The sequence below is a fragment of the Cynara cardunculus genome, assembly GCF_001531365.2.
Source record: "Cynara cardunculus var. scolymus isolate 2C chromosome LG 5, CcrdV1, whole genome shotgun sequence".
Taxonomy (NCBI): domain Eukaryota; kingdom Viridiplantae; phylum Streptophyta; class Magnoliopsida; order Asterales; family Asteraceae; genus Cynara; species Cynara cardunculus.
Genome location: NC_037532.1, coordinates 34,070,831 through 34,083,190, shown reverse-complemented (window position 1 = coordinate 34,083,190; position 12,360 = coordinate 34,070,831). Strand labels below are relative to the sequence as shown.

Below are 12,360 nucleotides of genomic sequence, written 5' to 3'. Positions count from 1 at the left end.
TGCGTTGTTATGATAGTGATATCACATGATTATCACACCCATATCACACCAAATCAGTAGTCGATTTTCTAAGTTAACCGTAGTCGAGCGGAATCCTTGTGATAATTGTGTGATAATCGCATGATTATCACACCCAAATCACACAAAATCGTGTTGAAATAAGCGATAACCATAATAGCCCATTATGTTATCCAGATTATTGGATTTAGTGTGATCGTATCATATATCTAAAACAGGTATCATATTGAAACATTATTGAAAACATCAAATCAATAGTATTAACAATACATATTCGTGATGAATGACGCAATATATCTTAATTGAACATGATTATGATACTTTTGGTTGGGGGGCTTAGGTGCCGTTTACCAAACGCTTACCCGGATAAGCGCTTACCAAGTCACTTTACTTTGCCGGATGAATATGGCAAGGACTAAAAATCTTACCCGGTAAGAGCAAAGGCAAGAATCGAGAGTCTTACCCCGTAAGTGAGGATGAGGACTCTTACAAAGTTAGCACTTACCAGTTACCAGGACAAATTGTTGCATATGATGCGTTTTAGTAAATAAAATCTTATTCGATAAGTAGGAGATAGTGTTGAATTTTACCGGTAAGTGCTTACCGGGTAAGTGTTTAGGTAAACGGCGCCTTAGTTTGATTTTAAAACCTTACATTTTCCATTCTTTCAATAAGTTGCTACTTTTAGTTTCTAAATATTATCTATATCTATTTCTTTATAAATATACTGCAGTAAATTACATTTTTCCAAAGTTAAAACTTTCTAGCGACAGATACATCCGTCAAGAACCGTTGGTATTGATGGAAAATCTTACCCGGAAAAACAAGCAGTGACGGGATCTCCGATAGACCATTCACTAACGGTTTTCTGACAATTCGTCGTTGAAGGTCTGTTGGCTAACAGTGCAGGCTTTGGCAAAGTTCCTGAAATCTTGTTAAACTGCAAAAGAAACAACTAGTCATGAGTGCAACGGCTTCAACATTAACTTGTGCATCAGATTTACAAAGGGTGCAATTTGGTACATAGGGTACGACAAAACAAAAACCAATTTTCCCACGTTTGGCACGACATTAAGGGCCTGTTTGTTAGCAACTTAATGAGCTTAATGGAACTCACAGCTTATTCAGTCAACCATACATGACTCTTGGTAGTGGTTTAATGATGTAGAAAGTAGCTTATTCATTAAGCTTCTGGGAAGAGGGGAGCTTTATGCATAAAGGCAATTTTTTCCAAACTTGTCTCTCCCCATGAAAACCCCCTTCCAAAACTATATAGACAGGTTAATTCATACAGACAGCTTTATCCATACCGAACTTAATGGAAAACCAATCAAACAACCCCTGAAGACTGGGATAGGACAGGTCAGGACAGGACCGAGTGTTTTTGTCCCGCCATAAGTAGGTGGAACAAAAATCTGAGACTACTAAACTTCCCATGTCAAAATTAAAACCCAAAAACCTTTCACAATTCTCACACCCATTCCTCACTATTCCTGTACCATCCCGTCCAGTTCTATCCAGTTCAGTCTTGTCTTTGTACCAAATGCATCGGAAGCGTCTTTATATCTTTTATGTATGTTGAATAAAAACGAAGGGAATTACGGTTATATGGAAGATGAACGTGTTTAAAAGAAGCATACCGTCGCAAGAGCACTTCTGGATTATACGGGAACAAGTTTTTCTGGTGTAAGTTCTCTACGGATTTCTTTAGCAGAAGCAAGCAGTCAATGGCGGCATAAAACGGTTGTTTACAGGTTTCTTGATTCGTAAGATCCGTTTTGGAAGAAACTGGAATCTCGTCACTCACAGATTCTGAAGACGATTCTTGATGAACGCATGAATCATTCGTAACTTTTCTTCGTTTGAAAGAAGATCGGTTTCCACCTTCTTTGGGAACTTGAAATCCCAGAAAGGAGTTCCATTTATCGCATACGATACGAATGCACCTGAAAACATTTTTGCATTAGTGACCAATTAAGGTGTTGTCTGGTTTTCAAGAGGTTACGAACTCTGAAATATTTTTTCGCTTCTTACTGATAAAAAGGTGATGTTGAAGTCTGAAAGCAGAATCAATAAATCTGTTTGTTTTTGTAAACCGATAAATTAGACAATCATAGGAAAAGATTGGATGAGAAGTAAAATGATGATACTTGCTTTAAAAGATATTCAGCACAGCTGGCTCCGGTGTCTTTTGAGATAAGGTAATCGAGAAGCACCTGGTGATCGTAATGTAGCTGCAAATAATAGAAATGAGAGCAAGACGGTCGCTTTATAACAGAATATACGATGGAGTAATGTTACAGATGCTGCAACAAAATGGACTTTATATGACGTCAAATATGTCTGAATGTCCTAATAAACTGCTTACATGACTTAAATTTATAGAACCAAACAATTGTGCGTCTTATGTAAAGGTGTTATAATAACATGTTAGAACATATATGGACATCTTAACAAGACACTACTGTTCTATAAATACATTTTTTTACAACACACTTTTTCAAATAGAAACTGTCTACCTAAGACTGTCCCTTGACCCGTACATCCTCACTAATTTCAAAAGTGTCCTAAAAAACTTGTTCGAAGATCAAAAGCGTCCTATCAACTTATTGTAACACATTCACAAAGAACGTACAATTATTTGGTCCTATAAACTTAAGTCCTATAAAGCAGTTTATTTGTACATCTAGACACATTTGGCGTCCTAATAAAGCCGATTTTTTGTTTTTGTGAGAATTATCAGCTTCAATGGTTTCACCAATTCTCTAGGATGTGCACGACGGGAATGAAATTAGGAGAACAAATCCAAACAAACGTACATATAGCAAAGGGTAAAGACCGTATACGAAGAACTTACGTTTGAAAGAAATAGATGGAATAGGTGTACAGGATCGAAAACATCCGACAGTAGTAAAAGGATATTCTTCTCAACCACCATGGATGTCCACTCTTCAGCAATCCTGTTGGAACTAGCCGATCAATGCTACAAATACATGACGAATATATATATATATACACACACACACACACATATAGAGGGAGAGAGTCAGGTTCATACCAGAACAACAACTAAATGAGAAAATAAAAAAACGGTTGAATCACATGTGATTTTACACTAATCACGTGAATTTGGCCGCTACCTGAGGTATGTGTGTGTGTGTGTGTGTGTGTGTGTGTATATAATTATAAGTAATGTGTAAGTTGAGTTACTCACCGTTGCTCGCAGCCAAATGGCATGTTCGCTAGCTGCAAGAGAACTTCAAATAGCATATCATCCTGAAGATCAACCAGAATTAAGAACATCCATGGCATTGGTTGTTTTGTAGGAAAATCAAAGGACATCTAAATGAGAAATGCATACCGTTAAGGGTGCGTTTAGTACGTGGATGAGATTGGACGGGTGAGAGCGAGGTAGACGGGTGAAAGAATTGTGGAAGGTTTTAATTATGACATGGATAGTTTCGTAATTTATCATCTCTCAGATTTTTGTGGGATAGAAAAAATGCATTCTTGTTCCAATCAGATCATGTCCTATCTAATGTCGTACCAAATGTGGGACAAGTTTTTGTTCTGTCATGTCTCACATACCAAATGGACCCTTACGTGGAACATGACTAAACAGAACAAAAACTTGTTGTAACACTTTTGGTGTGGCATTAAGATTGGGACAAGACAAAACTGAGTAGGAGAAAAACACCAAAAAAGATCAAAAAAATCACGAGGATGGGACAAGGCTGGTAAATTACTAAACTTACCCATGTCAATTAAAACCTTACAACTTTGCACGATTTTTTTTCTCCCGCCTATCTCACTCTCTTCTGTTCAGTCCAGTCCAATCCTGCGTGCGTCCAAACGCACCCTTAAAGGACACACAACGCACAAGGTTGGACCAAGATATAGACACCCAATAACGAAAATCAGATAAAGAAACCTTTACGTAACCCATCCAAACAATCCCGGTAAATCCCACCCGAAGGTGGGGTCCGGGAGGAGTGAGATGTACGCAGACCTGACCTTTTCCCGAAAGAAACTTTATGTAAATCTTATTAAAAGGTATGAAGCAAGTTTTGAAGCTAGCTTACAGAAGATGAGAACCACCTCATGCATATAAAGTTGTAGGAAAGACTTTGTGAACCTCTTGCATCTATCATTATACAACTCGGATTTCGAAAAGGTATCTGCAGGGAGCTGCTTTTCAAGCCATTCATAAACTGCTGCAAATCCTTTCTTTGAGCAAGAATTCACATCCCCACATAAACATTGCATTTTTGGTCTTTCTTTCAATCTGATCAAACCGAAAGCACATTTCAGGTAAAGGAAAACAACCCGTCTTTTTAAATGCCGATGAGAACCATCATTGTATTCTACATCATCAAAAGATGGTAGAAATGGCGAATCTTGAAGGCAGTCGTCTTGATCAGCCTGTGGTTGAGTTACAGATTCGAATAACGGATCTTGGAAGTATTTATCGATAAGATGCAACCATGAAATAATCATCTTACAGTCTAGATGGACTAGAGAACTAAGCCTTATCATCAGTACCTGCATATGTGGAACCCCATTAGATTACTCTCCAAAACAACCCTCGAGGGGAGGAGGGAGGTTCCAATATATGTTGTAGAGAAACCGTCCACTTTTAGCCGATGTGGGACTCCAAAAAAACTAAATGGGCACAGATTGTCCCAAAGTGTCGAGTGGGGGCTAGACGAATACAGATTGCCCCACAGTGCCAAAGTGTTTAGCGTAGTGAACTTGGCTTTGGTACCAAGTGAGAATATGTGGACCCCATTAGATTACTCTTCAAAATATCCCTTAAGAAGAGAAAGGATGTTCCAACATATACTAAGAAAAAATCACTGCAACAAAAGCAGGTTTATAGGACACCAAAAATGTCTTAACAGACTGTTTTATAGGACTTATGTTTATTTGACCAAACAATTGTGCGTCATGTGTAAAAGTGTAACAATAAGTTGATATGATGTTTTTGACAACCTGACAAGTTTTTAAGACAACTTTGAAATAAAGTGTCCTATTACTCTTTTTATATAACATTGTTTAAAAAGGTGTTTTATAAAAACAAATGTTTTATAAAAACAAATGTTCTATAAAAAGATGTGTTCGTTAAGATACTGAGAAGTGTCCTATAAAAAAGCTAATAGGACACTTTATTTCAAAATTGTCCTAAAAACTTGTAAGGATTCTCAAATACGTCCTAACATCCTATTGTAACATCTTTACATAGGACGCACAATTGTTTGGTCCTATAAATTTAAGTCACTCTATTAGAACATTTAGACATATTTGACATTCTATAAAGTTGTAGTGGTTATAGGAGAACATTCCAAACTTGATCCAAAAGCCATACCAGAATCTTGTGTCGAATGTATTGAGATATACCCGTATAATTACGATAGTCCCCAGGCTTGCCAAGACACCAAGCTAAAATTTTCGGAAAGACGTTAAAGATTTCTTGAATAGCAACATTTTTTCCCACAGAATCAGCCATAGCTTCCGATAAGCCAATTCGTGAAACCACAGAACAGAACAACTGAACAAGATATCCACAAAAGCTAACGCTCGCTTCATCGACGTTATCAATGAAATCCCTTGGTATATTTCGAAGACAAGAACCAAGGGCATTCAAGTAAACTTCCAAATTTTCATCATCTTCTTCATGTTTCTGCTGTTTCAGAATATTGCGTAAAACTAATACGATAGATCCCACTGAATACCATCTTGCGTTACTTGAAAGTGACTGCAAATCCAACTTGAAATCCGATGAATCACAATCCAGATGTTTGGCTCTCTTTGGTGGTGGATCACAAGATGGTGAAACCGCTTTACAGATTATTAGCTCGAAGAAAAAAAATAGGGATTGCAGAAACTCTTCCCAATAGCTTTCCTGCAAGATAAATTGGCATAAAAAGCAATAGAACAAATAGGGTGGAAGATGCATGCACAAGAATAACTTTCCGAAGGATTCTTTTAAATGCATGATCTTTTGACAGATTTGAAAGCTTTCTTCCGTTAGGTAGAGTCATTCTTAAATCTGTCAGAAGGTTATTCTTCTAACTAACGTTGTTGTTGGTCACATATACAACGTACAGATGCTACCACGAACTCGGATATGGCTACAAGCACGTTCCCTGCTAAATGTCGAGCATAGCTGGTTTCAACTGTTAGCAAAAACGCCTGCAAGAAATCGAAATTTTGAAGGTTTATGCACATGTGAATAGTAGAAGCATGCATATCTGAAATCATAATCTTGATTATAGAATGGGTTGAAGAAAGTACCAGATCATTTGTAATCTTGAATATGCATTGGGATGTTGAAGAATGGCAGATTGAGTCATGGGTGATGAATTCGCCTTTACTAGAAATATCGAACAACGGATTTCCCTGTTCATAAGATGCAAGCTTGACTGTGCAACAATGGTGATGAACCCTAATCAATTCGAATACAAAAAAGATAGAAACACTAACATGATCACCATTGTCGGAATCTGAATCAGAATCAAATTCACCAATCCAAAGCTTTATTTGATTTAAAACCTAAAAGACGAAAATCAGGGTTTGGATAAATAAACGATTCACTTATGAATATACGAATTCGAAGCTTGGAAAAGTAATGATAAACTATAAATTGGTGCTTAACGACCTGAGAGAGAATAATTAAGAGGGATTTTTCTTGTTCTTTGGTGATTGATGCCGTCGATTTCGCCTGAGAAATATTGGAAGAATACGATGAAAAAAAGAGGGAATAAAGGGAAAGAAACAATCATATAAAAAATAAGTAGAGTATGATTTACCGTGAAGGGATGCAGTGAGTCATGGATTAGATGACAAAGTCGTGAATATTGAAGCCGGCTCATCTCGCCGTCGCCGGATATGATTGCCGTCGCCGGAGCTGTCAAGAGAGATGAAAAAGAGGGGTTCGCTTATAAATATAACAGATAGAACTCCTGCGAGCTATAAAGCGGAAAAACCCATTTGGTAATCAGACACGACGGGCACATCAAGACAGTTTATTTGTTCTTCCCCAAATCTTTTTGGCAATCGAAAGACAAAAGGGGTTAACAAGCTGCTCGATTTTATATGTCATCGCTTCAAGAACCCATTTCATTAGCGACACTCATAATCCAAAAATGCAGTTCCACCAATTCTCTCATAAAAGCCCGTCAAATCCATGCTCGAATCATCACTGCGACACCCCCAATCCGAAAATCACCTTACTTAAACAACAATCTCCTCTCCATGTATTCAAGATGTGGTTCCCTCCTAGACTGCCACCTTGTGTTCGACGAAATGCCTCAAAGAACAATCGTTTCTTACAATGCACTCATTGCTGCATATTCTCGAGATCGCAACAGTACCCATATGGCATTCAGGCTACTGACGCAATTAAATCTCGAAGGATTCATACCAAATGGGCCTACTTTCACTAGCCTACTTCAAGCATCTTCTGCCCTTGGAAAACTTGGATCTGCTTTGCATTCCCAGATTGTAAAGTTTGAGTTCTTGAGTGATACTTTAGTGCAAACTGCTCTTCTTGGAATGTATTCAGATTGTGGTGATTTAGAGAGTTCGAAGAAGGTTTTCGGTTTTATGGTTCAAAAAGATGCCATGGCCTGGAATTCGATCATCGTTGGGCACATGAAAAACGACAAGATCATGGAAGGACTTCGTTTCTTTCGGGCCATGGTAAAGGCTCAGGATTTTCCGACTCAATTCACGTATTCGGTCGTACTCAATGCTTGTAGCAAATTACTGAATCTTGAAATCGGGCAGCTCGTTCATGCCCAAGTGATCGTATCAGGAATACCATCTGATCTGCCATTGCGAAATGCTTTGCTTAACATGTATTGCAGTTGCGGAGACCCGAAAACGGCCGCAAGAGTTTTTAGGGAGATCGAGAATCCAGATTTAGTATCATGGAACTCAATGTTAGCCGGATTGTTAGGGAACGGCGATGGGGAAGAATCAATGGTAATGTTTATCGATATCTGTAAAGTTTCGTTTGTTAAGCCAGATGACTACACATTTGCAACGATCATCTCCGCAACACGAGCATTGGCGGCTCGTAGTTACGGAAAGCCGCTCCATGGTCAAGTTACGAAAACAGGATACGAAATGAATGTGTATGTTGGAAGCACGCTCGTTTCTATGTATTTCGACAATGGAGATAGTGAATCCGCTCAAAAGCTTCTAAACTCAATGCCCGTTAAAGATGTCGTTTTCTGGACGGAAATGATCACCGGTTACGCTCGAATGGGTGACGGCGAGAATGCAATCAAATGCTTCCACGAAATGTCGAAAGAACACAAGATCGATAGTTTTGCACTCAGTATCGCGTTAAGTGCGTGTGCGGATCTTGCTGCTCATAATCAAGGCGAGATGATTCATTCGCAAGCCATTAAACTAGGGTATGATTTAGAAATGACTGTTTCTGGAAGCTTGATTGATATGTACGCCAAATCCGGCGACCTCCGGTCATCGGAATCAGTTCTTTCCCAGATCGGCACACCGGATTTGAAATGCTGGAACTCGATTCTAGGAGGGTATGGTCACCATGGAAAAGGAGATGAAGCTTTTAGAATCTTGGATGAAATCTTGAATCAAGGTTTGATCCCAGATGAAATCACATATCTTTCTATGCTTGCAGCTTGTAATCATTGCGGTTGGGTTGAAAAAGGGAGGTTTTTATGGAGTTCTATGAAGCGAAACGGTTTGATTCCCAGATCGAAACACTATTCGTGCTTCATCGGTCTTTTAAGTCGAGCGGGATTCTTGGAAGAAGCCGAGGAAATGATCATGGATTCGGGTGATTCAGGGGAATCGAATCTTGAACTTTGGAGGACGTTATTGAGTTCGTGTCTCGATAGGAGGAACATCGAAGTGGGAACCCGTGTGGCCGATAGGATTATGAACATTAATGAAGAAGATGGTGCGGCTTTCGTGTTGGTAACGAATCTTTATGCGTTAACGGGTCGGTGGAACGATGTTGCGGAAATGAGGAGGAAAATACGAGTTTTGGGAGAGAAAGATGCCGGGTTAAGTTGGATCGAGTTATCGAGCAATACATATGTTTTCTCTTCTGGAGATAAGAATCACCCAGAAATAGATGCAATGCAGGAAGAATTGTCGTCACTCCAAAAGAATCTGGCGAAATCGGAAGAAGATAATGTTCGATCGTATGTTTAGAAACTCGGATTAAAGAGGTTATTGGTAATGCCTTCATATTCCGTTGGTGATTTTAGCGTCATCGGGACATTTGATGTAATTTACAAAAGAATAATGGATTTTTAATTAATTTATAATATGGGTTAAAAGGTGTGAAAGTATATGTTTGTATAAGTTAACTTAAACCCGAGATTGCTCGATGTCGCATTACGGCAGGTCAAATGGGCCACACCCTCTTCCAAGGTCTAGGGGTTGAGCCCCTTGTGGTGGTTTCGGAACCTAAACGGTATGCATTAGTGGTTAACTTCAGTGGGTTCGATGCTTAGCAAGTTAGTGTCGACCGGCCACCGATGACATTTGAGTCTTCCTAACCACTGTGTTAACCATTTGTAACCTCTTGTGACCACCTGATAACCACTCGAAACTACCTACCGTGTACCTGAACACTTACACGGTAGGTGTTTATCTGTAAATTCAATACTATCGTTTACTTGTCGAGTAAGATTTTAATCCACCAAAATGACATCATATGTAACAATTTACCTGACTAGTACTAGCCATGGTAAGAGTCGTTCTCATCACTTACCAGGTAAGACTCTCAGTCCATGCCTTCATTCTTACTAAGTAAAATTCTTGATCCTTGTTATATTCATCCAGAATGGTACTGCGATTTGGTAAACGGTTACCTGAGTAAGAAATTGGTAAACAGCCCCTGGAGAAACGATTGTGAATTTAGAGCTATCCCCGTATAAATTTCGTAACACAAATATACGATCGGGATGTTACTTAAAAGGTGAATTTTACACGATTTAAGTTTCGATTCATCACCTCTGCTGGAATTCTAACTTATTTGTACTATTTTCACATATTATCGAAGCTAAAAATATCACAATATCTTTTTATGACCTTCAAGGCATCAACGCTAATAAACTCAGTGGTCACAAATATTGTGAGTGCATCATAAAAAACAGGATATTTCATCACATCCGCCATGCGCCACAACGCTTGGTGGTTAAATTTCGCAACAATTTGACCACAAGGGTGGTGCCTGAATGGTTTGAGTTTGGCTCCATAGATCAAAAGTACCAAGATGTCCTACGTTCAAATTCGATGTGGAATAAAAATCCCCTTGTGGCCACGGAGGTTCAAATGCGGTGACTACGGACCATCTGCAAATCAGGTGGTCGCCCTGGAATTAGTCGACTCTCGAATAGCGGATTGGATATTCAGGTTAACCAGAAGAAAAAAAATGGCAACATTTAAAGAACAATCGAAAGGATTTCTAAAATTCTGAAGTCTGATACTAAAAATAGTTGATGATATATATATATATATATGAAATACACCATAATTAGATATATCCTATAACAATCATCTACTTCATGCCATTGCCTGGTGTCGAAATCGCAAGATCCGGCAAAACAAAACAATCCCCACCACCATCTCCACTCTCCAGCTGCCACGTGTTCCCACTGCCACCACCGGCGGCGGAGTGACCACCACCAACACCGTCGGAGAACGGCCAAATCGTTCTTCCAAGACCGAAGCTCAATTCTTGATCAAACCCTCCAACTCCAAGTCCGAAAAGCCCCGGGCTTTGATTATTACTCAAAAGCGACGTGAAACTCCCACACATTCCAACACCGGGTTTCACATCTCCGACAAACTGCGCCGCTCCGCCGTGATCTCCAGCGAATGGAAAGACAGGGACGGTGGCAGTGGGAAGAATATGGCAGTAGTCAAGACCGGAGGAAACCGCGGAGCTGTTAATGTTGTGAGACGACGACACGGCGGTGGAAGGACGTGAACGCTTAGCATTCTTACGACTTCCACCACCCACCGGAATGTCACGGAGCGTCCCGCCGTGAGTCCAGTACCGGCGGCAAGCCTTGCAGAAGTGACGAGGCTGAGAAAAATTATAGTTATTGTAGTAACAGAACTTGGTATTGGTGGAGTCACATCGTGGGCAAGGAAGGTGTTCCGGTTCAGGAGGCGGTGCAGCAACCCCCAGATGGTGGTGCTTTCCGGTGGTTATACGACGGTGATCGGCGGAATCTGATGGCATTTGAAAGAACGGTGGATGTATGTGGAAATGAGATGTTGAAAATGGGGTTTTATTAAGAAGAGAAAGAGAGAGAGAAGGTTAATATTCTTTGGAAGGCTTTTTATCAGAGTGGTGGTGGCTTAGGGAGACAAGGTTTCAGACGGGTGGCTGCGACGGAGGTTGCAGGGTGGGGGAGGGTGGTTAATTGTGGGCTGTGATTAATGATAACACAGGCTATTGGCTATTGCTGTTGCTATTGCTATATTGCTATTTGCCACATATGAATACATGTTGGGTTTTCTTTTGAGCTCCTAGACCATCTTTATTTTTTATTTTTTTATTCAGAAAATTAAATTGATAAAGATATTAATTTTTAAAAATTGTAATTTATTTAATTATGGGTATTCGGGTCAGTTTACATGCGCCTCGACTAACAAGGTCTTGGAGAACAGTTAAAAAGATCTGCAATGGCTTTGCAGGATTTGTATCAGTGACCTTTAAAAAGATCTGCAAATCTCCAAGTTTTATTGTCGGTTGAGCTACCCCTACAATGTTATGTTTTCTAGTGTGGTGAAAATTATGATATTAGTTCTTAAACTTTATTTAGTATGGAAGAGTTCGTTACTTAATGAAGTCTAGGGGAAAGTTAATCCTTTTAACCTTTTTTCTTTGTTGGATATTTTTAACGGTTTTAAGACCCTCGCCCCCTCATCATCTATGATGTGCACCTTCCTCGATTCTACTCACCATTTTTTAGGACAAGATCAACTTAGAGGAAAAGTACCCTCCCACAATGGATGTGCATCTGACCTCCACCCTTTATCGTCTTCCTCCCTCTCTCCCATCGCAATTAATCTCTAAACCATTGGTACTTTTCCGCTCTAGCCCACCACCTCCTTCGTCTCAAATGAAACCCCACACGACCCATATCTCTATTTCTTACAATATTTCACTTTTTTACTTTTGCTCTTTCATATTACTAATGTGTATGTAGTGATGAATGGGAAGTTATGATCCATACATGTGTGAAGTTGGCGGAAGCTATGACAGACAAAAAGAGAAGAGGTGTAGATCAAGTGGAGGTCGCGATGACTAACGGATATTCATCAAGGAAGAAG

The 12,360-nt window shown here is 39.5% G+C and overlaps 3 protein-coding genes across 3 annotated transcripts; 1 reads left to right on the top strand and 2 right to left on the bottom strand.

Moving 5' to 3' along the window:
• Positions 1 to 754: 754 nt before the first annotated feature.
• Positions 755 to 6,564, bottom strand: LOC112513026 (the record flags this gene model as incomplete). The annotated part of the gene is made up of 10 exons (XM_025119149.1): positions 755 to 958; positions 1,659 to 1,964; positions 2,173 to 2,252; positions 2,876 to 2,978; positions 3,233 to 3,294; positions 4,117 to 4,560; positions 5,384 to 5,920; positions 6,124 to 6,210; positions 6,313 to 6,417; positions 6,502 to 6,564. Coding segments are annotated over 10 exons (1,830 nt in total), but the record flags the coding sequence as incomplete, so codon positions are not given.
• Positions 6,565 to 7,051: 487 nt separating this feature from the next.
• On the top strand, positions 7,052 to 9,335 carry LOC112513660 (pentatricopeptide repeat-containing protein At3g50420). The gene has a single exon (XM_025119995.1). It carries the CDS (start codon positions 7,114 to 7,116, stop codon positions 9,217 to 9,219), a length of 2,106 nt encoding a protein of 701 aa, XP_024975763.1. The 5' UTR covers positions 7,052 to 7,113; the 3' UTR covers positions 9,220 to 9,335.
• Positions 9,336 to 10,573: 1,238 nt separating this feature from the next.
• On the bottom strand, positions 10,574 to 11,263 carry LOC112512041 (dof zinc finger protein DOF3.4). The gene has a single exon (XM_025117831.1). It carries the CDS (start codon positions 11,261 to 11,263, stop codon positions 10,574 to 10,576), a length of 690 nt encoding a protein of 229 aa, XP_024973599.1.
• Positions 11,264 to 12,360: the final 1,097 nt, after the last annotated feature.

Coding starts and splice junctions, on each gene's coding strand:
- LOC112513660 (XM_025119995.1), top strand. CDS start 7,114: ATGTCATCGCTTCAAGAACCCATTTCATTAGCGACACTCATAATCCAA.
- LOC112512041 (XM_025117831.1), bottom strand. CDS start 11,263: ATGCCATCAGATTCCGCCGATCACCGTCGTATAACCACCGGAAAGCAC.